The sequence below is a fragment of the Trachypithecus francoisi genome, unplaced genomic scaffold (genome assembly GCF_009764315.1).
Source record: "Trachypithecus francoisi isolate TF-2019V2 unplaced genomic scaffold, Tfra_2.0 Lachesis_group2, whole genome shotgun sequence".
Taxonomy (NCBI): domain Eukaryota; kingdom Metazoa; phylum Chordata; class Mammalia; order Primates; family Cercopithecidae; genus Trachypithecus; species Trachypithecus francoisi.
Window position 1 is genome coordinate 154,055,354 of NW_022681465.1, and position 26,856 is coordinate 154,082,209.

At 43.3% G+C, this 26,856-nt stretch overlaps 1 protein-coding gene across 1 annotated transcript in view; it reads left to right on the plus strand.

The window, feature by feature from the left end:
* Positions 1–8,056: 8,056 nt before the first annotated feature.
* Positions 8,057–26,856, plus strand: part of CDC23 (cell division cycle 23) — a 35,543-nt gene continuing 16,743 nt past the window's right edge. Inside the window, exons 1-9 of the mRNA XM_033181104.1 lie at positions 8,057–8,258; positions 8,348–8,420; positions 16,934–17,071; positions 21,840–21,882; positions 22,569–22,674; positions 22,778–22,910; positions 25,216–25,393; positions 25,475–25,572; positions 25,695–25,776. Coding sequence (XP_033036995.1) covers positions 8,098–8,258; positions 8,348–8,420; positions 16,934–17,071; positions 21,840–21,882; positions 22,569–22,674; positions 22,778–22,910; positions 25,216–25,393; positions 25,475–25,572; positions 25,695–25,776 — 1,012 coding nt within the window. The 5' untranslated portion in view covers positions 8,057–8,097. The remainder of the gene's footprint in view (positions 8,259–8,347; positions 8,421–16,933; positions 17,072–21,839; positions 21,883–22,568; positions 22,675–22,777; positions 22,911–25,215; positions 25,394–25,474; positions 25,573–25,694; positions 25,777–26,856) is intronic.

A 26,856-nucleotide genomic window follows, 5' to 3' on the forward strand; every position in this document is an offset into this window, starting at 1 on the left:
CTGGTGTGCAGTGGGGCAATTTCAGCTCACTGCAGTCTTGACCTCTTGGGCTCAAGAGATTCTCCCGCCTCAGGCCTTTTGAGTAGCTAGGATTATAGGAGCATGCCACCACACCTGGCTAAGTTTTGTATTTTTTTGTAGAGATGGGATTTTGCCATGTTGTCCAGGCTGGTCATGAACTCTTGAGCTCAAGCAGTCCACCCACCTTGGCCTCCCAAGGTGGGAGCCATGGTGTCTGACCAACATTGACTTCTTAATTCCTCATTACATCACTGCCTTTTGATGTATTTATTGTTTTTTATTAAAATTTTTTTAATTTAAAAATGTTTTTATCTATTTATTTAGAGACTGGGTTATGAGACTGCCTTATCTGTGTGTTTTTGGTAGGGACAGAAAGTTTTGCCATGTTGCCCAGGCTGGTCTCAAACACCGAGGCTCAAGTGATCCACTTGCCTAGACATCCCAAAGTGCTAGGATTACAGGCATGAGCCATCATGCCCAGCTTGTATTTATTATTAATAAACAAAAAACAAGGAAGTCACTCTCTCCTTTTTTTTTTTTTTTGAGACAGAGTCTTGCCCTGTCACCCAGGCTGGAGTGCAATGGCACGATCTCTGCTCACTGCAACCTCTGCCTCCCAGGTTCAAGCGATTCTTCTGCCTCAGCCTCCCAAGTAGCTGGGATTACAGGCGCCTGCCACCATGCCCAGCTAATTTTTTGTATCTTTAGTAGAGACAGAGTTTCACCATGTTGACCAGGCTAGTCTCAAACTCCTGACCTCATGATCCGCCCGCCTCGGCCTCCCAAAGTGCTGGGATTACAGGTGTGAGCCACCGTGCCCAGCCCTCTCCCTTCTAACTTACATGGAGGCAATCTGAGCTCTAGTCTTCAATCGGAGCTTATCAGAGGTAGAAGGAATCCTGGAAGTCATCTTGCTTAGTGCTGTCATTTAACAAGGGGAAAACTAAGGCCCAGTGAGGAAAGGGAGTAGGAGATTTTTGCAGGTGTATTTAGATCGTGACAGGTTTCAGCTGTTGTGGATTCCGATCCTGGGCTGCTTCTAGGTGGTTTACTTACTTCTAAATGGATGGGTGACCCATAAACCATGCTGTCTGTTTCCTTATAGAAATAGTACCTAGTAAGTGTACATATCTCTAATTGTCATAGAAATTCTATAAAATAGGTATTGAATTCTTCTTCTTCTTTTTTTTTTTGAGACAGGGTCTCACTCTCACTCTGTCGCCCAGGCTGGAGTGCAGTGGCATGATCTTGGCTCACTGCAGCCTCTTGACTTCCCAGGACGAAGGAATCCTCCCACCTCAGCCTACTGAGTAGCTGGGACTATAGGAGTGTGCCACCGTGCCCAGCTAACTTTTGAATTTTTTGTAGAGACGGGGTTTCATCATGTTGCCCAGGCTTGTCTCAAACTTCTGGACTCAAGCGATCCTCCCAGCGTGGCTCCCCAAAGTGCTGGGATTACAGGCGTGAGCCACCACACCTGCCTGAATTGTTGCTCTTTGAAAAAGAACATAATGTCTATGGCCATACCACCCTGAATGTGCCCAATCTTGTCTGAAAAAGGGCATAATGCCTACTTCACAGGATTTAACAAGATAACATTTGAAAATGATTTGTAAATAGCAAAACAAATAAGAAAATTTTTTAACATTATGAAAACGTACTGGAAGAATATGGGCTGTAGTTGGACAGAACTTGAGGTCACCTCAGTTAAGTGCCTATCTGAGTCTGTTTTCTACTCTCTAAAATAGGGACAATGATAACCTGCCTTGCAGGCTTGTCAAGAGAATTGGTGCTCAGATACGTAAAGTTTTAGCAGGGAGTTAGTGTTCAAGAATAGCTTACATGTATCCAGTGCTTACTATGTATTAAAAATTGTTCAAAATACATTACATGGATCATCTCATTCAATTCTCACCCCACCTGAATAACAGGAATTATTGTATGGTCCTCTTTTATCAGTGAATGACCTGAACATACTAGGTTGATGCAAAAGTAATCCTGGTTTTTGCCATTAAAAGTGATGGCAGGCCGGGTGCGGTAGCTCATGCCTATAATGCCAACACTTTGGGAGGCCAAGACAGACAGATCACCTGAGGTCAGGAGTTCGAGACCAGCCTGGCCAATATGGCAAAACCCCATCTCTACTAAATGTACAAAAATTAGCCGGGTGTGATGGTGGGCGCCTGTAATCCCAGCTACTCAGGAGGCTGAGACAGGAGAAGCTTGAACCCGGGAGGCAGAGGTTGCAGTGAGCAGAGATCACACCACTGCATTCCAGCCTGGGCAACAAGAGTGAGACTTTGTCTCAAAAAAAAAAACAAAAAAACAAACCAGTGATGGCAAGAACTGCAATTACTTTTGCACCAGCCTAATAGAATAAATGACTTTCCCAAGTCACAAGCTGATAATGGTGGAGTTAGAGTTTGACTTTAGGTGGTGTGGCTCAGAGCCCACATTCTCTACCTCTGCACTCTATTCCTTCCCAATAAAGAACTCTTACTAATATCACCATTGTATCTCTACAAAGCGAGAAGAAAGGCAAAAAGATAACTAATATCAGCTTGGAAATGAAAAACCTTTGAATTAGGCAGAGATTGGCGGTGATAGATGGTCAAGGAAGGAAGTAGAGTTCAAGGGTTTACAAAGGTGTCGAGGGGTCCACATTGTTAAAGTTGGTAATTACGGCTTTCACTTTTTTTTTTTTTTTTAAGATGAAGTTTCACTCTGTTGCCCAAGCTGGAGTGCAGTGGCATGATCTCGGCTCACTGCAACCTTTGCCTCCTGGGTTCAAGCGATTCTCCTGCCTCAGCCTTCCGAGTAGCTGGGACTACAGGTATGCACCACTATGCCCAGCTAATTTTTGTATTTTGAGTAGAGATGGGGTTTTACCATGTTGGCCAGGATGGTCTTGATCTCTTGACCTTGTGATCCACCTGCCTTGGCCTCCCAAAGTGCTGGGATTACAGGCATGAGCCACCGTGCCCGGCCGGCTTTCACTTTTTAAACATTTAATACAAAGATATTTATTTAAATATTTGCCTCCTGAAAAAAGGGACAGTTTGAATCCAGAGGGAATGAGTCTGTGATGCATTTCCTAATGATTAGACAAGCATGAAACAGTTTATTAATCAGCTGAACACGGGAGGTCTCTGTGGTAATTTTGACTGTTAATTTTCTAAGTCACATACATATTAAAAATTTATTATTTTAATAATAATAAATTTTTAAATGGCAGGCACAGTGGCTCACACCAACATAGTGAAACCCTGTCTCTGTTAAAAAAAAATACAAAAACTAGCTGGGAGTGGTGACTCGTGCCTGTAATCCTAGCTACTCAGTAGGCTGAAGCAGGAGAATCGCTTGAACCGGGGAGGCAGAGGTTGCAGTGAGCAGAAATAGTGCCATTGCACTCTAGCCTGGGCAACAAGAGTGAAATTCCATCTCAAAAAATAATAATAATAAATAAAAAATAAACAAATAAAAAATATATTAGTAGCATTATTGATTAGTATTCCAGTGTATCAATGTATCACTGATTATCCTAAGATTTACCCATTAAAAGATATTTGGGGGCTGGGCACAGTGGCTCACGCTTGTAATCCCAGCACTTTGGGAGGCCGAGGCGGGTGGATCATTTGAGGTCGGGAGTTCAAGACCAGCCTGACCAATATGGTGAAACCCCCGTCTCTACTAAAAATACAAAATTAGCCGGGCATGGTGGCACACGCCTGTAATCCCAGCTACTTGGGAGGCTGAAGCAGGAGAATCACTTGAACCTGGGAGGTGGAGGAGGTTGCAGTGAGCCAAGATTGCACCATTGTACTCCAGCCTAGGCAACAAGAGTGAAACTCCATCTAAAAAAAAAAAAAAAAAAAAGATATTTGAGTTGTTTACAATTATTGGTGATTATGAATAAAGCTACTATAAATATTTGCCCAAAAAATTACCTGCAATGGATAATGGTTAAAGACCCCAAGCATAAGAAACCCTGATGTTGAAATACTCCATAAGGAGGAGCTTACAAATAAGAATCCCATAAATTTTCCTTAAAGTACTCTTCAACATATCTGTGAGTTGCATTTATCTAATAAAAAATCTTGGCCAGGTGCGGTGGCTCACGCCTGTAATCCCAGCACTTTGGGAGGCCGAGGCGGGTGGATCATGAGGTCAGGAGATTGAGACCATCCTGGCTAACATGGTGAGACCCCGTCTCTACTAAACATATAAAAAAAATTAGCCGGGCTTGGTGGCGGGCGCCTGTAGTCCCAGCTACTCAGGAGGCTGAGGCAGGAGAATGGCGTGAACCTGGGAGTTGGAGGTTGCAGTGAGCCGAGATCGCACCACTGCACTCCAGCCCGGGCAACAGAGTGAGACTCCGTTTCAAAAAAAAAAAAAAAAATCTTATCTAGCAGGGCAAGAAATCTTAGGGGGCTGTAGAAAACGGTGGTACCAACAGAAAATATTGTCAGGGGCTGGTGGGAGGGGAGAATGGAAAGTGACTGGTAACAGATATGGGGTTTCTTTCTCAGGTGATGAAAATGTTCTGGAATAGGATAGTGGTTGATAATTGCATAACTATGTTAATACCCTAAAAACCATTGAATCATATATATCAAAAGGGTGAACTTGGCCAGGCCAGTGGCTCACGCTTGTAATCCCAGCTACTCTAGAGGCTGAGGCAGAAGGATCACTTGAGGCCAGATGTTCCAGACCAGCCTGGGCAACATAGTGAGACCCTCATCTCTAAAGTAAAGAAAATTAGCCAGGCTTATTTGTACCTGCATGTAATCCCCGCTACTTGAGACACTGAGGCAGGAGGAGCTCATGAGTCTAGAGTGACAGAGTGCTAGTTCTATTCAATTGGGTATTATATGCTTTAAATATTATGGTTTTTTGTTTTGTTTTATTTTGAGACGGAATCTTACTCTGTTCCCCAGACTGGAGTGCAGTGGCATGATCTCAGCTCACTGCAACCTTTATTTCCTGGGCTCAAGCAATTCTCCTGTCTCAGCCTCCCGAGTAGCTGGGATTACAGACACACCACCATGCCCAGCTAATATTTGTATTTTTGGTAGAGATGGGGTTTCTCCACGTTGGACAGGCTGGTCTTGAACTCCTGACCTCAGGTGATCTGCCTGCCTTGGGCTCCCAAATTGCTGGGATTACAAGCATGAGCCAGTGTGCCCGGCCAATTTATGGTACATTCATATAATGGATTATCATTAATTTATTAAGCATCATGATTTAGAAGAGTGTTAACTTGGGAAAATACTTATAGTGAATTATCAAATGACAAATGTGGGCACCACTGCAGTATGAAGCTATGTACAAGGATGGATGGAGAAACACAGAAACCAGTGATTTCTTTTGGGTGGGAGTTAGTGTTCTACATATTTTTCTTTTTTTAAATAATTAATTAATTAATAAGTTTTTTTGAAACAGAATTTTCCTCTTGTTGCCCAGGATGCAGTGCAGTGGCACAATCTTGGCTTACTGCAACCTCTACCTCCCAGGTTCAAGTGATTCTCCTGCCTCAGGCTCCGGAGTAGCTGGGACTACAGGTACATAATACCATACCCAGCTACTTTTTGTAGTTTTAGTAGAGACGGGGTTTCACCACGTTGGTCAGGCTGGTCTCCATCTCCTGACCTCAGGTGATCCACCCACCTTGGCCTCCCAAAGTGTTGGTGTTACAGACATGAGCCCCGGCACCTGGCTCATATTTTTCTTTATAGTTAATGTATTCCTCAAGTTTTCAACATTGATATTACTACTTCTTCTTCTTCTTTTTTTTTTTTTTTTTTGAGATAGGGTCTCTGTCATCCAGGCTGGAGTGCAGTGGTGCAATCATAGCTCACTGCAACTTCAAACTCCTGGACTCAAGCGATCCTCCCACCTCAGCCTCCCGAGTAGCTGGGATGACAGGCGTACGCCACCATGCCTGGATATAAATTTTTTTAATTTTTAATTTTTATAGTAGTAGTAATAGGGAGGTCTTGGTATGTTGCCCAGGTTGGTCTTCAACACCTGGGCTCAAATGATCCTCCCACCTCAGCCTCCCAAAGCACTGGGATTATAGGCCCACAAATTGATTTTTTTAAAGGATAAGATGGGCTGGGCATGGTGACTTACGCCTGTAATCCCAGCACTTTGGGAGGGCAAGGCGGGAGGATCATTTAAGCCCAGGAGCTTGAGACCAGCGTGGGCAACATAGGGAGACTCTGTCCCTACAAAAATTACAAAAAAATTTAGCTGGGTGTTGTGGCACACACATGTGGTCCCAGCTACTTGGGAGGCTGAGGCGGGAAGATAACTGGAGCTCAGGAGTTTGAGGATGCAGTGAGCCTTGATCGGTCCACGGCCACTCCAGCCTGGATGACAGAGCGAGACTCTTTCTTAAAATAAATAAAATAATGAAATAACAATGTAAAAATAGATAACTTCTTATAACAACCAGGGAATGATAAAATGGTTTTGAAAAAATTCCCAAGAGTTGGTAAGATAGTATATTACTATGAAAGGATAAAAACCAAAAAATGGCCGGGCGCGGTGGCTCAAGCCTGTAATCCCAGCACTTTGGGAGGCCGAGACGGGCGGATCACGAGCTCAGGAGATCAAGACCATCCTGGCTAACACGGTGAAACCCCGTCTCTACTAAAAAATACAAAAAACTAGCCGGGCGAGCTGGCGGGCCCCTGTAGTCCCAGCTACTGGGGAGGCTGAGTCAGGAGAATGGCGTGAACCGGGAGGCGGAGCTTGCAGTGAGCTGAGATCCGGCCACTGCACTCCAGCCTGGGCCACAGAGCGAGACTCCGTCTCAAAAAAAAAAAAAAAAAAAAAAAAAACCAAAAATGCCGAAAATGTTCATGTAATGTTTAAGAACATTGGGCTTTGGAGTAAAATCTGGTTTATAGTCTAGACTCTCTCCTTGGAAGAGTGATAGAACTTCTCTGAGCTTCCTTGTTTTTTTTTCTCCTTCCTTCCTTCCCTCCCTTCCTTCCTTCCTTTCTTTTTTTGACGGAGTCTCGCTCTGTCGCCCAGGCTGGAGTGCAATGGCACGATCTCGGCTCGCTGCAACCTCCGCCTCCCGGGTTCAAGCGATTCTCCTGCCTCAGCCTCCCGAATAACTGGGACTCCAGGCGCCCGCCACCACGCCTGGCTAATTTTTTTTTTTTTTTTTTTTGTATTTTTAGTAGAGACGGGGTTTCACCGTGTTGGCCAGGATGGTCTCGATCTCTTAACCTCGTGATCCGCCCTCCTCGGCCTCCCACAGTGTTGGATTACAGGCGTGAGCCACCGCGCCTGGCCGAGCTTCCGTTTTTCTGTCTATAAAATTGGGATGATACGAATATCATAGTGCTGTTTTTAGGATTAAACCAGATTATAGATGTAAAACGGCAGAACCTGTTGCAGGATAAGCCCTCAACAAATGTGAAATGCTAACAATTATTGTTAAACACATGTTATATAAAAATGCTCTCACCCTCACCACCCCAGGCTACCCGGGGTAAGAAAGGGTAGACAAAGAGGAAAAATCCTCCACATGGGGCAATGCATCCACCTATTTTAAGGAAGAATCCAGAGGCTACCATGCACCTTTCTTAGCATATACATCCCTTTGTCATTCTCTGGTAGAGTCGGCCTTGAAACTACGCCCTTTCTATTTTATCCAGGGAATGATAAAATGGTTTTGAAAAAATTCCCGAGTTGGTAAGATAGTATATTACTATGAAAGGATAAAGTGAAAGGCACTCCACCCTGTCTTGCCCCTACTCCCACCCCTAGCTTCCGAGTTTACTTTTCCCAGTCACTCATTCCCCTCTTCCCCGCCCCGCCCAGAGGTCGTGGCTTCTCCCTCGCCCCGCCTACTTTCTAATTTTCCCGCCTCAGTAGCTCTTGGCCATTTAGGGATGTAATTGTTTCTTTTCCCCCGCCTCTTCGTGACGTTGTCCTAAATAAGACCTATGACTGGCTTTTCCGGAGCAAGAGCCGGCCAATGACAGGCAGATATTTTTGGTGCAGCTGGGCAGCCAGTATTATCGCCGGTGATTGGCTGGAGTGACCCGAGTCGGGAAAATGGCTGCCAGTACCTCCGTAGTCCCGGTGGCTGTGACGGCGGCAGTGGCGCCTGTCCTGTCCACAAACAGCGATTTCTCAGATTTGCGGGAAATTAAAAAGCAACTGCTGCTTATTGCGGGCCTTACTCGGGAGCGGGGCCTACTACACAGTAGCAAATGGTGAGATGTTGGAGTGGGACGGGACGGGGCTTGGATCCTTGGCCTTGGGGGGGCTTGTCGAGCTGATCTAGTTTGTGTGGGTGTTCCAGGTCGGCGGAGTTGGCTTTCTCTCTTCCCGCATTGCCTCTGGCCGAGCTGCAACCGCCTCCGCCTATTACAGAGGTAAGAACATGTTTACTGTGAGCGCTCCCCATCAACCCAGGGATGTGCCTCAAGAGCCAGAGTGCCCTGTCATTGGAGGAGAGCAAACTGTTTAGCAGGAGTGTTTGTAGAGGGAATTCAAGCATTCAAAGAGCTGAGTGTTTTAGAGGGAATTCAAGCATTCAAAGAGCTGAGTGCTTTCAATGATTTTATCCATCTAGTTTTCTTGAGCTTTGAAAGACTTGGTGGTCCTCTTATTTTAAGTTGGAGAGAATTAGTAAACAATTATTGCTTATGATTTCAGCTTTTAGTGCTTATAGCCAAACCTAGACATAAGAGTGCCTCATAATAGTAAATATTATTATAAGGAATTATAAGACTATCTCATAATAAATACCCCAAAGGATGAGAAGAATAAAAAGTTTTGGTCCGGCGCGGTGGCTCACGTCTGTAATCCCAGCACTTTGGGAGGCCGAGGTGGGCGGATCACGAGGTTAGGAGTTCGAGACCAGCTTGGCCAACACGGTGAAACCCCGTCTCTACTAAAAATACAAAATTAGCCGGACCTGGTGGCGCGCGCCTGTAATCCCAACTACTCGGGAGGCTGAGGCAGGAGAATCTCTTAACCCGGGAGGCGAAGGTTGCGGTGAGCTGAGATTGCGTCATTGCACTCCAGCCTGAGGGCAGAGCGAGACACTGTCTCAAAAAAAAAAAAAGAAAAAAGTTAAAAAGAGTTTTTACAATACCTACACTGTTGTCTGATCAGCATAGCAAGTAATGGTTGAGTTTAGGCGCTGGGTTGAAATGATCCTGGGTTCAAGTGACTTTTGGCAACTTAACCTTCTGAGCCAATTTCCTCATATGTGCAGTGACGATAGTAATAGTACCTACTCAGTGGTGATATTGAGAGAAGTGAATGAGATAATAATATAGGCTGCTTAGAAGTGTACCTGGTGCTTGCATCTATATTTCAGTCAGGTTCTTTATTAGTAGCACCAATGTGGGCAAATGATTTCTAAGTGACAGCCTTCTCATCTATAGGTCATGTTAATAATTGCTAGATTTTTTGGCCGGGCGCGGTGGCTCAAGCCTGTAATCCCAGCACTTTGGGAGGCCGAGACGGGCGGATCACGAGGTCAGGAGATCGAGACCATCCTGGCTAACACGGTGAAACCCCGTCTCTACTAAAAATACAAAAAACTAGCCGGGCGAGGTGGCGGCGCCTGTAGTCCCAGCTACTTGGGAGGCTGAGGCAGGAGAATGGCGTAAACCCGGGAGGCGGAGCTTGCAGTGAGCTGAGATCCGGCCACTGCACTCCAGCCTGGGTGACAGAGCGAGCCTCCGTCTCAAAAAAAAAAAAAAAAAAATTGCTAGATTTTCAAGAAGATTAAATAAAGCAATAAGTAAAGCATACGATATACTCTTAGGTACATTTTTTGAGTCAATCCAATTTATATCTGTCTCACTAGCTTTTACTCCTGTGCCCACTTTCATAATGCCTAGGCCCATCGTTGGTCCTGAATAGGATAAATAATTGTTTTTGTTGTTTTAGATTCAGGGGTTACCTGTGCAGGTTCGTTACATGGATATATTGTGTGATTCTGAGGTTTGGGCTTCAGTTAAACCTATCACCCAAATAGTGAACATAATACCTGATAGATAGTTTTGTTTTGTTTTACTTTTTTTTTTTTTTTTTGAGACGGAGTCTTGCGCTTGTTGCCCAGGCTGGAGTGCAATGGCATGATCTCAGCTCAGTGCAACCTCTGCCTCCCAGGTTCAAGCAATTCTTCTGCCTCACCCTCTGGAGTAGCTCAGATTACAAGCACCCATCACCAAGCCCAGCTAACTTTTTGTATTTTTAGTAGGGACGGGGTTTCACCATGTTGACCAGGCTGGTCTGGAACTCCTGACTTCAGGTGCTGGGATTACAGGCATGAGCCACCGCACCTGGCCAGATAGTTTTCACCCTTTGCTTTTCTCCCTCCCCTTTTTGGAGTCCCCAGTGTCTGTTGTTCCCATCTTTATCTCTGTGTGTACCCAGTGATCAGCTTCCACTTGTAAGTGAGAACATGCTGTATTTGGGTTTCTTTTTTTTTTTTTTTTTTTTTTGAGAAGGAGTCTCGCTCTGCCACCCAGGCTGGAGTGCAGTGGCCGGATCTCAGCTCACTGCAAGCTCCGCCTCCCGGGTTTACGCCATTCTCCTGCCTCAGCCTCCCGAGTAGCTGGGACTACAGGCGCCCGCTACCTCGCCCGGCTAGTTTTTTTTTTTTTTTTTTTGTTTTTGTTTTTGTTTTTGAGACGGAGTCTGGCTCTGTCTCCCAGGCTGGAGTACAGTGGCCGGATCTCAGCTCACTGCAAGCTCCGCCTCCCAGGTTTACGCCATTCTCCTGCCTCAGCCTCCCAAGTAGCTGGGACTACAGGCGCCCGCCACCTCGCCCGGCTAGTTTTTTGTATCTTTTAGTAGAGACGGGGTTTCACCGTGTTAGCCAGGATGGTCTCGATCTCCTGACCTTGTGATCCGCCCGTCTCGGCCTCCCAAAGTGCTGGGATTACAGGCTTGAGCCACCGCGCCCGGCCTAGTTTTTTTTTTTTGTATTCTTTTAGTAGAGACGAGGTTTCACCGTGTTAGCCAGGATGGTCTCGATCTCCTGATCTCGTGATCCGCCCGTCTCGGCCTCCCAAAGTGCTGGGATTACAGGGTATTTGGGTTTCTAGTTCTGTGTTAATTCACGTTGGATAATGGCCTCTAGCTGCATCCATGTTACTGCAAAGGACATGATTTTGTTCTTTTTTATGGCTGTGTAGTATTCCATGGTATATATGTACCACATTTTCTTTATCTAGTGCACCATTGATGGGCGCCTAGATTGATTCCATGTCTTTGCCATTGTGAATAGTGCTGTGGTAAACATGGGAGTGCAGGTGTTTTTTTTGGTAGAATAATTTATTTTCCTTTGGGTGTATACCCAGTAATGGGATTGCTGAGTCAAATGGTAATTCTATTGTTAGTTCTTTGAGAAATCTCTGAACTGCTTTGTGAAGAGGCTGAACTAACTTACAATTCCACCAATGGTTTATAAGTGTTCCCTAAATAGGATAAATAATTTTTGAATGAGTAAATAAAGCATATTTATTGAGAAGTAGCGCCTCAGTAAATATCACCCTCTCCTGAGGGTTCATATTATATACAGGGATTTTACAGACATTGCAGAAACCTGACAGTTACTGAATTATTGTCAAGTATTAGCTGTTGGTTTGTTGAATAGCTTTCAGTGTGCTGTGAGAATGATTGATTCAGCAGCCTCTTTACTAATTTGTTGTGTACTTAGTGTTTTCAGGTTTTCTCTAGGAACTGTCTCTAAAAAACCCCAGAATAATGTTTTGATCTAAAGTTTAAACTACAGTAAACCTTAAAACTGTGATTTATTGGCCGGGCGCGGTGGCTCAAGCCTGTAATCCCAGCACTTTGGGAGGCCGAGACGGGCGGATCACGAGGTCAGGAGATCGAGACCATCCTGGCTAACATGGTGAAACCCCGTCTCTACTAAAAAATACAAAAAACTAGCTGGGCGAGGTGGCGGGCGTCTGTAGTCCCAGCTACTCGGGAGGCTGAGGCTGGAGAATGGCGTAAAGCCGGGAGGCGGAGCTTGCAGTGAGCTGAGATCCGGCCACTGCACTCCAGCCAGGGCAACAGAACGAGACTCCGTCTCAAAAAAAAAAAAAAAAAAACTGTGATTTATTTATTTTATTTTATTTATTTATTTTTTTGAGACGGAATATTGCTGTGTCACCCAGGCTGGAGTGCAGTAGTATGATCTCCACTCACTGCAGCCTCTGCCTCCCAGGTTCAATGGATTCTCCTGCCTCAGCCTCCGAGTAGCTGAGACTACAGGCGTGTGCCACCACACCCGGCTACTTTTTTGTATTTTCAGTAGAGATGAGGTTTCACCATGTTGGCCAGGCTGGTTTGAACTCCTCATCTCAGGTGATCCACCCACTGAGGCATCCCAAAGTGCTGGTATTACAGGTGTGAGCCAAAACTGTGATTTTTTTGTTTGTTTGTTTGAGACACAGTCTTTTTTCTTTTTTTTTTTTTTGAGCCGGAGTCTTGCTCTGTCGCCCGGGCTGGAGTGCAGTGGCCGGATCTCAGCTCACTGCAAGCTCCGCCTCCCGGGTTTACGCCATTCTCCTGCCTCAGCCTCCCAAGTATCTGGGACTACAGGCGCCCGCCACCTTGCCCAGCTAGTTTTCTGTATTTTTTAGTAGAGATGGGGTTTCACCATGTTAGCCAGGATGGTCTCGATCTCCTGACCTCGTGATCCGCCCGTCTGGGCCTCCCAAAGTGCTGGGATTACAGGCTTGAGCCACCGCGCCCGGCCTGAGACAGAGTCTGGCTCGGTCACCCAGGCTGGAGTGCAGTGGCTCAATCTCGGCTCACTGCAACCTCCACCTCCCAGGTTCAAGCGATTCTCCTGTCCCAGCCTCCTGAGTAGCTGGGATTACAGGCGCATGCCACAACACCTGGCTAATTTTTTTGTATTTTTAGTAGAGCAGAGGTTTCACTATGTTGGCCAGGCTGGTCTCGAACTCCTGACCTCAAGTGATCCACCCCTCTCAGCCTCCCAAAGTGTTGTGCTGGGATTCACTGCAGCTGTAACTGTGATATTTAAAGTTATTAAAATTCAAGATTATTATGATGTCCTCAGTCTGCATAATAGATGTTTGTTATAGCTTACTCTCAATTTTTATTTTTTATTTTATTATTATTTTTTTTGATATGGAGTTTTGCTCTGTTACCCAGGCTGGAGTGTGATGGCGCGATATCGGCTCACTGCAACCTCTGGCTCCCGGGTTAAGTGATTCTCCTGCCTCAGCCTCCTGAATAGCTGAGATTACTGAATGTGCCACCACGACAGGCTAATTTTTGTATTTTTTTTTTTTTTTTTTTTTTTTGAGACGGAGTCTCGCTCTGTCGCCCAGGCTGGAGTACAGTGGCCGGATCTCAGCTCACTGCAAGCTCCGCCTCCCGGATTTACGCCATTCTCCTGCCTCAGCCTCCCGAGTAGCTGGGACTACAGGCGCCCGCCACCTCGCCCGGCCAGTTTTTTTGTATTTTTTAGTAGAGACGGGGTTTCACCGTGTTAGCCAGGATGGTCTCGATCTCCTGACCTCGTGATCCGCCCGTCTCGGCCCCCCAAAGTGCTGGGATTACAGGCTTGAGCCACCGCGCCCGGCCAATTTTTGTATTTTTAATAGAGACGAGGTTTCACCATGTTGGCCAGGCTGGCCTCAAACTCCTGACCTTAGGTGATCCGACCGCCTCAGCCTCCCAAAGTGCTAGAATTACAGGTGTGACCCACCACACCTGGCTTGCTTACTCTCAATGTTATATAAATATTACCCAAGAAGCATGCCATATAAGGCTTTAAACTCGTTACCCTTTGTCTTGCACCCAAAGCTTTTTTTTTTTTTTTTTTTTGTTTGTTTGTTTGAGTCTCACTCTGTTGCCCAGGCTGGAGTGCAATGGCATGATCTCCACTTACTGCAACCTCCACCTCCCAGGTTCAAGTGATTCTCTTGCTTCAGCCTCCCAAGTAGCTGGGATTATAGGCGCTCACCACCACGCCTGGCTAATTTTTTGTATTTTTAGTAGAGATGGGGTTTCACCACGTTGGCTAGGCTGATCTCGAACTCTTGACCTCAGGTGATCCACCTGTCTTGGCCTCCCAAAGTGCTGAATATAGATGTGACTAGGACCAATTGTGGCTTCTTGGTTTAAAAACTCAACCTGGCTGAGCATGGTGGCCCATGCCTGTAATCCCAGCACTTTGGAAGGATTGCTTGAGGCCAGGAGTTCCAGACCAGCCTGGGCAACATAGTGAAACCACATCTGTACTAGAAATACATGGTGGTGTGGTGGAACACACCTGTGGTCCCAGTGACTCTGGAGGCTGAGGTGGGAGGAGGATCACTTGAGCCCAGGAGGCTGAGGTTGGAGTGAGCTGAGATTACGCAACTACACTACAGCCCAGGAGACAGAGTGAGATCCTGTCTCAAAACGAAACAAAATAAAACTCAGCCAAATGCTAAATGCCTCTAAATTATATGTAATTTTCAGTAGAATGTTCCAGATTCTTCCTATAAGCAAAAACAAAACAAAAAAATTTAAGATAATATAATCCAAATAGTAAAACTTTCTGAATTATAAAGATACATAGACTGTTATGAATATGTTTTATGCAGGGCCTATAATATGCATGTATACATAGGCTTGTATAACCTGAATGCTTTTCATTATAATCCATTTTGTTTTCCTGATGATGCCTTTCTTGATTTTTTTTGTCCCACTCAACAGTAATGAGTATTTCTTACTCAAAAAGGCATAATGCAGGTGAAAGAGTTGGGGGGAAAGAAAGAAACAAGTGGTGAGTGGATGTGAAAAGGGTCCCCAGAATCCTAAATTAAATGGCCATATTTAGGATGTGTTGATCCAATGAAGAAAGCACTGAATATGTTTTGGTTCCAGTTTTGTGCTGGTGATGTTTGGGGCAAGAAAGATGAGGAAAATAAAGTTATTCAAATTTTAATTAACTCATCCTTAGAATTTAGGGGATTGGGCCGGGCGCGGTGGCTCATGCCTGTAATCCCAGCACTTTGCCGAGAGTTCAAGGAGGGTGGATCGCTTGAGGTCAGGAGTTCAAGACCAGCCTGGTGAAACTCTCTCTCTACTAAAATACAAAAATTAGCCGGGCATGGTGGCGGGTGCCTGTAAGCCCAGCTGCTAAGGAGGCTGAGGCAGGAGAATTGCTTGAACCTAGAAGGTGGAGGTTACAGTCAGCCAAGATCGCTCCACTGCATTCCATCCTAGGTGACAGAGCAAGACTCTGTCTCAAAAAAAAAGAATTTGGGGGATTGAATTTTTGTTTTTTGTTTTTTTTTGGGACAGAGTCTTGCTCTGTCACCAGGTTGAAGTGCCGTAGTGTGATCTTGGCTCACTGCAACAAGGGATTCTCCTGCCTCAGCCTTCCAAGTATCTGGGACCCCAAGCACACAGCACCACACCCAACTATTTTTTGTGTTTTTAGTAGAGACAGGGTCTCGCCACTTTGCCTAGGCCAGTCCTGAACTCCTGAGTTCAAGCCATCCTCTTGCCCTGGTCTCCTGCAGTACTGGGATTATAGGTGTGAGCCACTGCGCCCAGCCAAGGATTGTATGTTTTTTTTTGTTTTTTTTTTTTTTTTTTTTTGAGACGGACTCTCGGTCTGTCGCCCAGGCTGGAGTGCAGTGGCCAGATCTCAGCTCACTGCAAGCTCCGCCTCCCGGGTTGACGCCATTCTCCTGCCTCAGCCTCCTGAGTAGCTGGGACTACAGGCGCCCACCACCTCGCCCGGCTAGGTTTTTGTATTTTTTAGTAGAGACGGGGTTTCACTGGGTTAGCCAGGATGGTCTCGATCTCCTGACCTCGTGATCCGCCCGCCTCGGCCTCCCAAAGTGCTGGGATTACAGGGTTGAGCCACCGCGCCCGGCCTGGATTGTATGTTTTTAACTTAAATGTGACATTATCTAATTTTTTTTACCTAGAGAATTATAGCTGTGTTCTGTGCCTTCAGCAATACTAAATTATGACGAAACTTTATTGAAGTACAAAAAACAAAAGTAATTGCACGTAAATTGCATTTATGTAGGAATTTAAAAGACGGGAGAAGGAATAGAATGCCAAGATTAATGCTGGATATTTTATGTGACTCACATTTTCCTCAAGTCAAATCTGTAAGGTCAGTATTATTGGCTTCATTTTACAGATGAAGAAATGGATGCTCAGAGAAGCTAAGTAACCTCCCTACCAATGTCCTGAAACCAGGAAATCAAAAAGTCGGAATTTGAATCTAGATCCTTAATACCAAAGCCTATTCAACTTTCTACTACATTTATAGAAACAATATACATTTATGAGTGTGTTGGTTTAGATTTTTAAAGTTTTCTTTTTTCTCCATCTTTTTATTTTGAAAAAATATTTTAGAAAGAAAAGCTTGGCCGGGTGCAGTGGCTCATACCTGTAATACCAGCACTTTTTACTCGGAGGCTGAGGCAGGCAGATCACTTGAGGCCATGAGTTTGAGACCAGCCTGGCCAACATGGTGAAACCCCATCACTACTAAAAATACAAACATTAGCTGGAAGTGGTGGCGCACACCTGTAATCCCGGCTACTCTGGCAGCTGAGGCACAACTGTCGCTTGAACCTGGGAGGCAGAGATTGCAGTGAGCTGAGATTGTGCCACTGCACTCCAGCCTGGGTGACAGAGTGATAGTCTGTCTCAGAAAAAAAAAAAAAAAAAAAACGTTCTGTGGGCTTCCTTGATAATAAAATAAATATATAAAATTATATATATATGTATCTACATATTCTAGGTTTTTAGGAGGAAGAAAACAATCATTTTTCTCTCACATCTTGAAATTAATGAATATACTTTTTAGATTTGAACTTTTGTTGTCCTATTCCCAACCACTTACACAAGCTTGTTTCCTTTTTAGGAGGATGCCCAGGATATGGATGCCTATACCCTGGCCAAGGCCTACTTTGACGTTAAAGAGTATGATCGGGCAGCACATTTTCTGCATGGCTGCGATAGCAAGAAAGCCTATTTTCTGTATATGTATTCCAGATATCTGGTGAGGGCCATTTTAAAATGTCATTCTGCCTTTAGTGAAACATCTATATTTAGAACCAATGGAAAAATTAAATCTTTTAAATAGCTTAGCAATGGGCCACTGAATGAATGTACTTTATAAATACTTAGCAATAATAAAAAAAGATATCATAAATAAAGTTAAAAATGGTGGTACAGAAGAAAATATTCTTAGGAATGACTTAACAGGATAAGTAACAACCTGATTATTTGCTTTAGGTTATATAAGGTTCTTCATGCCTGTAAATTAATATTATTATGTAAGAAGTTAAAAAGCCTGGGCTGACTTTTAAATTTATAAATTCATTTATCATTTTTATAGTATATTTATTGTTTTTCTTTCATGACTATTAAAAATTATGACTGTAAAGGACAATACAAGTAAACCAACTTAATACTGTATTGAATAATAATTTAAGTATAATTTATTATTTTACTTTGAAACATGAATTTACTTTCCTACTTTTTCTTAGGTTTTATGTATATAAATTGATTTAAAAAAACATTTTATATACTCTCATTTCCTAGTACAGGTTGAGTATCCTTTACTTGAAATGCTTGGGACCAAAAGTGTTTCAGATTTCGGATTTTTTTCAGATTTGTTTTTTTTCTTTCAGATTTTGGTATATTTGCATTATACTTACTGGTTGAAATAAAAAAATGCTCCAGTGAGTGTCATTGGTGCTTTGAGTGTCATTGGTGCTGAAAAAGTTTTGGGTTTTGGAGCAATTCAGATTTCAGATTTTCTGATTTGGGTTGATCAACTGTTAGCATAGCTTATATTTGTCAAGCATGGTAACTTCTTGCAGTTATGGACTATGTTTAAGTCATCTTTGTTTTTTGTTTTTTTTTCCAATTTACCATTTTCACTTTTCTTTTTTGAGACGGAGTCTCGCTCTGTCGCCCACGCTGGAGTGCAGTGGTGCAATCTCGGCTCACTGCAAGCTCTGCCTCCCGGGTTCATGCCATTCTCTTGCCTCAGCCTCCCGAGTAGCTGGGACTACAGGCACCCGCCACCATGCCTGGCTAATTTTTTTGTATTTTTAGTAGAGACTGGGTTTCATTGTGTTAGCCAGGGTGGTCTCAATCTCCTGACCTTGTGATCTGCCCACCTCAGCCTCCCAAAGTGCTGGGATTACAGGCGTGAGCCACCTCGCCCGGCCCATTTTAATATTTTTAAAGTTTACAATTCAGTGGTATTAAATGCCTTTATAATGTTCAACCGTCACCATCACCCATCATTAGAACATTTTTTGTCTTGTGAAACTAAAATTCTATACCCATTAAACAATAACTCTCCATTTTTCCCTTCCCCCAAGGTAGGAACCCTTTGCAACCACTATTCTATTTTCTGTTTCTATGATCTGTACTATAAGTACCTTACATAAGTGGAATCATGCAGTATTAGTCTTTTTGTGACTGTCTTATTTCACTTACCATAATGCTGTCAAGTTTCATCCATGTGGTAGCATATATAAGAATTTCTTTCTTTTTTAAGGTTTAATAATATTCCATTGTATTTATATACCACATTTTGCTTATTCCTTGAGTTTAAGAAAGATATTTTGAAATTATGGGATTTAAAAAGTTAATCTTTCACGTATAATCTATACCTGTGTAGAACCACTAATTTGGATGAGTTATGGTAGAATAGAACCAGCATTTGCTGAAGTTTGGGATAAAATAAACTTCCTTACGGCAAATATATAAAATATAAAAGGAAGCCTGGGCGGCATGGTGAAACCCTGTCTCTACAAAAAATACAATAATTAGCCAGGTGTGGTAGCGTGTGCCTGTGGCTCCAGCTACTTGGGAGGCTGGGATAGGAGGATCGCTTGAGCCCAGGAGGTGGAGGTTGCAGTGAGCCAGGATTGCACCATTGTACTCCAGCTTGGGCAACAGAGCAAGACCCTGTCTCCTAAAAAAAAAAAAAAAAAAGAAAGTCTGAATGTTTACTTTTTAACCTTTTATTTTATTTGAAAATAATTCCAAATTGACAGGTTGCGAGAATAAGAATAATACAAAGAATACTCATGTACTTTTTTCTTTTTTGAAACGGAGTCTTGCTCTGTCGCCCAGGCTGGAGTGCGGTGGCGCGATCTTGACTCACTGTAACCTCTGCCTATGGGGGTTAAGCGTTTCTCCTACCTCAGCCTCCCAAGCAGCTGGGACTATAGGCGCACACCAGCATGTCCAGTTAATTTTTGTAATTTTAGTAGAGATGGGGTTTCACCATATTGGTCAGGCTGGTGTTGAACTCCTGACCTCAGACGATCCACCAGCTCTGGCCTCCCAAAGTGCTGAGATTATAGCTGTGAGCCACCGTGCCCGGCACTCATGTACTCTTTATGCAGATTTGCCTATTGTGAACATTAATCCTATTTGCTTTATCATTTCTCTCTATCTCTACACAATGTGTGCATACACATGGAATTGTTTAACTCTGAACGGTTTGAGAGTAAGTTGCAGATATCGTTCTTTACCCCTAAATGCTTCAATGTGTTCTCTTTAGAATAAGGACATTTTCGGCCGGGTGCGGTGGCTCAAGCCTGTAATCCCAGCACTTTGGGAGGCCGAGACGGGTGGATCACGAGGTCAGGAGATCGAGACCATCCTGGCTAACACGGTGAAACCCCGTCTCTACAAAAAACTAGCCGGGCGAGGTGGTGGGCGCCTGTAGTCCCAGCTACTCGGGAGGCTGAGGCAGGAGAATGGCGTGAACCCGGGAGGCGGAGCTTGCAGTGAGCTGAGATCTGGCCACTGCACTCCAGTCCGGGCGACAGAGCGAGACTCCGCCTCAAAAAAAAAAAAAAAAAAAAAAAAGAATAAGGACATTTTCTTAAATAACCACAACATAGTTATCAACTTGAGTAAATTTAACACCATATTGTTAAATATGGTATTTGATACCACATTTAATCTATTATCGAATTCCAAATTTTTTTTTTATTTGAGATGGAGTCTAGCTCTGTCACCCAGGCTGGAGTGCAGTGGCGTGATCTCGGCTCACTGCAACCTCCGCCTCCCAGATTCAAGTGATTCTCCTGCCTCAGCCTCCTGGGTAGCTGGGATTACAGGTGCTCGCCACCATGCCTGGCTAATTTTTGTATTTTTTAATAGAGACGGGGTTTCGCCACGTTGGTCAAGCTGCTTTGGAACTCCTGACCTTAGGTGATCCGCATGCCTCGGCCTCCCAAAGTGCTGGGATTACAGGCCTGAGCCACTGCACCGGGCTGAATTCCAGTCTTGTCAATTGACCCAGCAGTGTCTTCTATAGCATTTCCCCCTCAGTACCATCTGGAATCAGTTGTCATGTCTCTTTAATCTCCACTAATCTGGAACAGCCTTATTTGTCTTTTACGTCATTGACTTTTTTTGAAATTTATAGTTCTTCCCTCCCTGTTTCTTTTTCTCTTTCTTTTCCTTTCTTTCTTTCTTTTTTTTTTTTAATTAATAGACTATTTTTTAGAGCAGTTTTAGGTGCACAGCAAAATTGAGCAGAAAGTACAGGAGTTCCCATATACCTCCTTCTCCCCTCTCACAGAGCTTCTCTCACCATCAGTATCCTGCACCAGTGTGATATATTTGTTGTAATCAGTGAACCAGTATTGACGCATCATATCAACAAAAGTCCATAGTTTACATTAGGGTTCACCCTGTGTTGTACATTCTGTGTGTTTGACTTCTTTTCTCTTTCTATTTCCCCTTCCTTTCCTTTCCCTCTCTCCTCCTTTTTTTCACATATTCTTGGTATGTGAATCTTTCCCTTTTGTTAATAGAACATTCTTCATTTTGGATATGTCCGATGTTTTTTCACAGGGCATTGCATCTAGTGTTACACAATGCCCATAAGCCCCTCACTGCTATTGTTAATTTTGAGCATTTGATGAAGATGTTATCTATTTTCTCCACTCTGTAGTTACTGTTATTTCCCTTGCAACTCATCAGTAATCTGTGGGGATACACTTTAAGACCATGCAAATATCTTGCTCCTCATACACCTTTTTCTCTAAATTTAATATTCATTGTTAATTTTTATCTGAAGCAATCTTTAATGTTGCAGAGTGATGATTTTCTACTCTAGCGTTCTGTCTACATTTACTACTCAACCCTTGGCATTCTACTTTAAGAGCCTTCCCTCCCTTTCCCCATTTATTTATCTATTTAGTATCAGTATAGACTCATGGATTGCTATATTTTTAATTGTGCATAATTCATTACTTAATTATTTTGGTGCTCAGATAACTCCAGATTTGGCCAGGGAGCCCCTGAAGAGTTATTTAAATTTAGTGACCAGCTGGGCACAGTGGCTCATGCCTGTAATCCCAACACTTTGGGAGGCCAAGGTGGGCAAATCATGTGAGGTCTGGAGTTTGAGACCAACCTGGCCAGCATGACGAAACCACATCTCTACTAAAAATACAAAAATTAGCCAGGCGTGGTGGCGGGTGCCTGTAATCCTAGCTACTCGGGAAGCTGAGGCTGGAGAATCACTTGAACCTGGGAGGCAGAAGTTGCAGTGAGCTGAGACCACACCACTGAGCTCCAGCCTGGGCAACAAAGCAAAATGAGACTGTCTCAAAAAATAAATAAATAAAATAAATAAATAAATAAATAAATAAATAAATAGTGACAAAAAGTAGATGCCATTTTGGTTGAACTTGGCCCTTTAGGTAGGATCAGGATGCTAGTTTTAGAATATGTTTTAGAATAAATTGAAAAAAGACCTATTTGTTGATTTTCTCTTACAGTCTGGAGAAAAAAAGAAGGACGATGAAACAGTTGATAGCTTAGGTACGAATGTTTTTCTTTTACCTTTTGACCTAAAAAGCAGGGTTGCAAACTTAAATGCCTCCAAGAGCCAGGCAGGTAATATGAATTGAATGGTCCGAGGATAACCATTACAAATTGGAACGCACCTGGTTTATCTCAGCTGCCTCGTACTCAGCTACAGCTGAGGGCTCTCTTGGAGGAATCTGGGCTTGGGCTTGGTATTGTGAGGGCTTTCTTCCCTTGGCCCTTCTCTGTTCTCTGCAACCTGAAGCTAGAAATTTAGAGTTTTAGTTGAGGTTTTTCATTTTTAAACATTCATAACGAATTGAAATTTAAAAAAAAACAACTGTGTGGGTCTAACAGAGTATGACTGTAAACCCATTAGTAGTTGCAATTTCTGGAGTACAGTAAATGGGTTGTTTAAGATATCATTGGTACCTTGTATTTGCTAGAGGTTTCAGGTGTAACTTTCGTTGATGCTAAAGAGAATATCTATGCATATGAAAATGAGCTGGGTACAGTGGCTCACACCTGTAATCCCAGCACTTTGGGAGTCTGAGGCGGGAGGATCACTTGAGCCTAGGAGTTTGAGACCAGCCTGGGGAACATAGCGAGACCCTGTCTCTAATAAAACAAGTAAATAAATAAAATAAGAAAATCAAAACCAGCACCCTAACCTTAGAACAGAGACTCTGTTTCTTTCCTAGGCCCCCTGGAAAAAGGACAAGTGAAAAATGAGGCTCTTAGAGAATTGAGAGTGGAACTCAGCAAAAAACACCAAGCTCGAGAACTTGATGGATTTGGACTTTATCTGTAAGTGTTACAGTAATTTGGAACTTTCTGTAACATATTCTCCTGAGTAGAAAGGAGCTATTAAATAGCATTAACTTCTGTGATTGTTTCTTTTTTTTCCCAGGTATGGTGTGGTGCTTCGAAAACTGGACTTGGTGAAAGAGGCCATTGATGTGTTTGTGGAAGCTACTCATGTTTTGCCCTTGCATTGGGGAGCCTGGTTAGAACTCTGTAACCTGATCACAGACAAAGAGATGGTAAATTGTGATGAGCTATGTGAAAAACCCTCTGCTTCAAGCCTTCTATAATTCTGTAGTAATATAGGGGTGGGGGAAGTTTTAGCAGGCCTTTGGTTTTAGTTCTCTCTTTGCTGCGCGTCTGGTGTCTTTCACTGTTTTGGAATTAAGTCTTTGTTTGAAAGACTGATGACTAGCTCTTTTTCAGTAGTTGCTGTTGGATTTGTATCCAGTTATATTAGAATATTTTTTTCATATTCATGTTTTCACATTTCAGTTCTACTGTGACTTGTTTTTGTTTTTGTTTGAGATGGAGTCTTACTCTTTCACCTAGGCTGGAGTGCAGTGGTGTGATCTTGGCTCACTGCAACCTCTGCTTCTCGGGTTCAAGCAATTCTTCTGCCTCAGCCTCCCAAGTAGCTGGGACTACAGGCACGCACAACCATGCCCAGCTAATTTTTGTATTTTTAGGAGAGATGCGGTTTCACCATGTTGGCCAGGCTGGCCTCAAACTCCTGACCTCAAGTGATCCTCCTGCCTCAGTCTCCCAAAGTGCTAGGATTACAGGCATGAACCACCATGCCCAGCCTACTGTGACTTATTTTGTAGACTGAATGTTATTATAGTTTCTCCCCTAATCTCAAAGATGCTATGGAAAAGGTTTCTCTGCTATCAAGAATTGTATTAAAACATTATGGCCGGGTGCGGTGGCTCACGCCTGTAATTCTAGCACTTTGGGAAGCCAAAGTGGGTGGATCACCTGAGGTCAGGAGTTCAAGACCAGCCTGGTCAACATGGCGAAACCCTGTCTCTACTGAAAATATAAAAATTAGCCAGGTGTGGTGGGTGCCTGTAATCCCAGCTACTTGGGAAGCTGAGGCAGGAGAATGGCGTGAACCTGGAGGGCAGAGGTTGCAGTGAGCCCTGATGGCGCTACTTCACTGCAGTCTGGGCGAAGGAGTGAAACTCAATCTCAGACAAACAAACAAAAAAACATTGTTTAGGCCTCTTCTGAGCTGTCATGGATTCTGTAACGATTCGGAAATTTGCTCATTAAGGAAATGATGTATATTAAGTTGTTTTTAAACTCCAGTCATTTTATTAGCCATTAGTAGAGGACATTGTCTATAGTGTTTATTTTGCTATTCTTCAGTAGTTAATGGAAGCAACAATACACTTCCTTCTTTTGGCCTTAAAGTCTTGTTGATTTCCCTCAGACTTGTCACTAAATCTGTATCTGAAATCTTATCTTGGTTTACTTTTATTCACCTATGTGTAACTGCCTGCTAGACTTTCATTGAAAGTTTGTTAAACAATCTCTGGATTCAAAATATGCAAACCAAATTCCTCATCTTACCTACTAAATTATTCTCCCAACTTGATAGACTCTTACTAGCATCGCTATTAACAACGACATCCAGTCTTGACACTTTAGAGTCATACTTGTGTCTTCCTTTTCTGTTATCTTCCTTTATCTAGTCTGTCATGAGACATAACCATGGTTACATTCTTGTATACATCTCTTTCTCTTGGTTTCCTTTATCATCTCAGTTGTCATCTCAAATTTGGATTACTTATAAGTAATGGATACCCTCTATCTAGTGTTCCCATTTTTATACTTCCATTTCCAAGTCATCTGCATACTATGTCCAAACTATTTTTTTCTTTTCTTTTTTTTTTTTTTTGTGGAGATGAGGTTTTGCTCTCTTGTCAGGGCTGGTGTCAAACTCCTGGCCTCAGGGATCCTCTCTCATAGCTTCCCAAAGTGGTGGGGTTGCAGGCTTGAGCCATTCCACCTGGCCTGTTTCCAAACTTATTCTTAAAGCTCCCATGTCATCATGTCATTCTCTTACTGAATATTTGCAGTGGTTCCCTATTGTATCCCATTATCTGTTGTACCCTAGAATGCACTCTACCCATTCAGTTTTATTTTTCCACTACTTCCCAGTACATAGCCTCCCCGCAAACCAAGCTAGTTGCCTCATCCTACTCACTCACATTCATCATGACTGTCTCTCCTTATGCTATTACCCTTGTCTAGACTATTGTCTTCTTTCTCTTCCTCTCCCCTCTTCTATTTAAATCCTACCCATTCTCTAAGACTCACCTCAAATCCTGTCTTTTCTTTGGAGCCTTTCCCAACTAGATTATTCCTCCCTATTATGCTTATAAGTCATATTCACTTAATTGGACTGCCCTGTTTTCATTACTAGGTGTTCTAATAAAATTTTAGTGATAAATTCCTTTAGACAATAAAGATAGTTCCTGGATGTTTGTTTGAGAGAGAGGTCAAGTTATATTGTGTCCCTCTCTCTTCTGCTGCCAGCTGAAGTTCCTGTCTTTGCCAGACACCTGGATGAAAGAGTTTTTTCTGGCTCATATATACACAGAGTTGCAGTTGATAGAGGAGGCCCTGCAAAAGTATCAGAATCTCATTGATGTGGGCTTCTCTAAGAGCTCATATATTGTTTCCCAAATTGCAGTTGCCTATCACAATATCAGAGGTGAGTGACTAAAGACAATAAAATACTGTCAGACCCTGACAGGTGCATTGTGCTGTTTTCTGAACTACCTTCTTTCTGCAGATATTGACAAAGCCCTCTCCATTTTTAATGAGCTAAGGAAACAAGACCCTTACAGGATTGAAAATATGGACACATTCTCCAACCTTCTTTATGTCAGGGTGAGCTGCTTCCCTTGCTTGGATCTCCTGGATTGGATTGTCACCCACTTGTATTAGCTACAGGAAAAATAATTTAAGGAGTTCTTTTTTCATACTTATATTGTCTTTTTCTTTTATCCCAGAGCATGAAATCGGAGTTGAGTTATCTGGCTCATAACCTCTGTGAGATTGATAAGTATCGTGTAGAAACGTGCTGTGTAATTGGTAAGAGTTAACTACATTTTTTCTTTTAAGATTTATATTTATTATAAGTAACACATGTGAAAATAACCACAATTAGCTAGGGATGGTGGTGTGTGCCTTTAGTTTCCTCTACTCAGGAGACTGAGGCGGGAGGATTGTTTGAGCAGAGGATGTCAGGGCAGCAGTCAGCTGTGATCATGTCACTGCACTCCAGGGCTGGGCAACAGGGTGAGAGCCCATCTCTTAAATAAACAAACAAACAAACAAACAACTCAGTAATACAAAAGTACCAAAGGTAACAATTACATACTATAGAATGTAAAAGCTCACTGTAATCCCACTGTGAAGATTGTTTGGTAAACATGATTCCAGAATATTTTTCTGAGCAAATATTAAAAATGTATGTGTAGGGGCCAGGAGCAGTGGCTCATGCCTAAAATCCCAGCACTTTGGGAGGCCAAGGTGGGCAGATCACAAGGTCAGGTGTTCAAGACCAGCCTGGCCAATATGGTGGAACCCCCGTCTCTACTAAAAATACAAAAATTAGCTGGGTGTGGTGGCGCTCGCCGGTAGTCCCAGCTACTTGGGAAGCTGAGGCAGAAGAATCACATGAACCCGGAGGTGGAGGTTGCATTGAGCCAAGATCGTACCACTACACTCCAGCCTGGGTGACAGAGCAAGACTCTGTCTCAAAAAAAAAAAAAAAAAAAGAAGTATTTATTATATGTGTATGTCTATATTGTTTGCTTGCAAAAACTATATCATTATACATAGTGCTATCTAACTTCCTATTTTTTAACTTAATATCTTTGCCATCTTTTCATGTTAATACATTTAAACTTGTATTATTTTTGATGACTAGCATTTTATAGATGTACTTTTTTTTTTTTTTTTGAGATGGAGTCTCGCTCTGTTGCCCAGGCTGGAATGCAGTGGTGCGATCTCGGCTCACTGCAAGTTCCGCCTCCCGGGTTCACGCCATTCTCCTGTCTCAGCCTCCCGAGTAGCTGGGATTACAGGGGCCTGCCACCATGCCCGGCTAAGTTTTTGTGTTTTTAGTAGAGATGGGGTTTCACCTTGTTAGCCAGGATGGTCTTGATC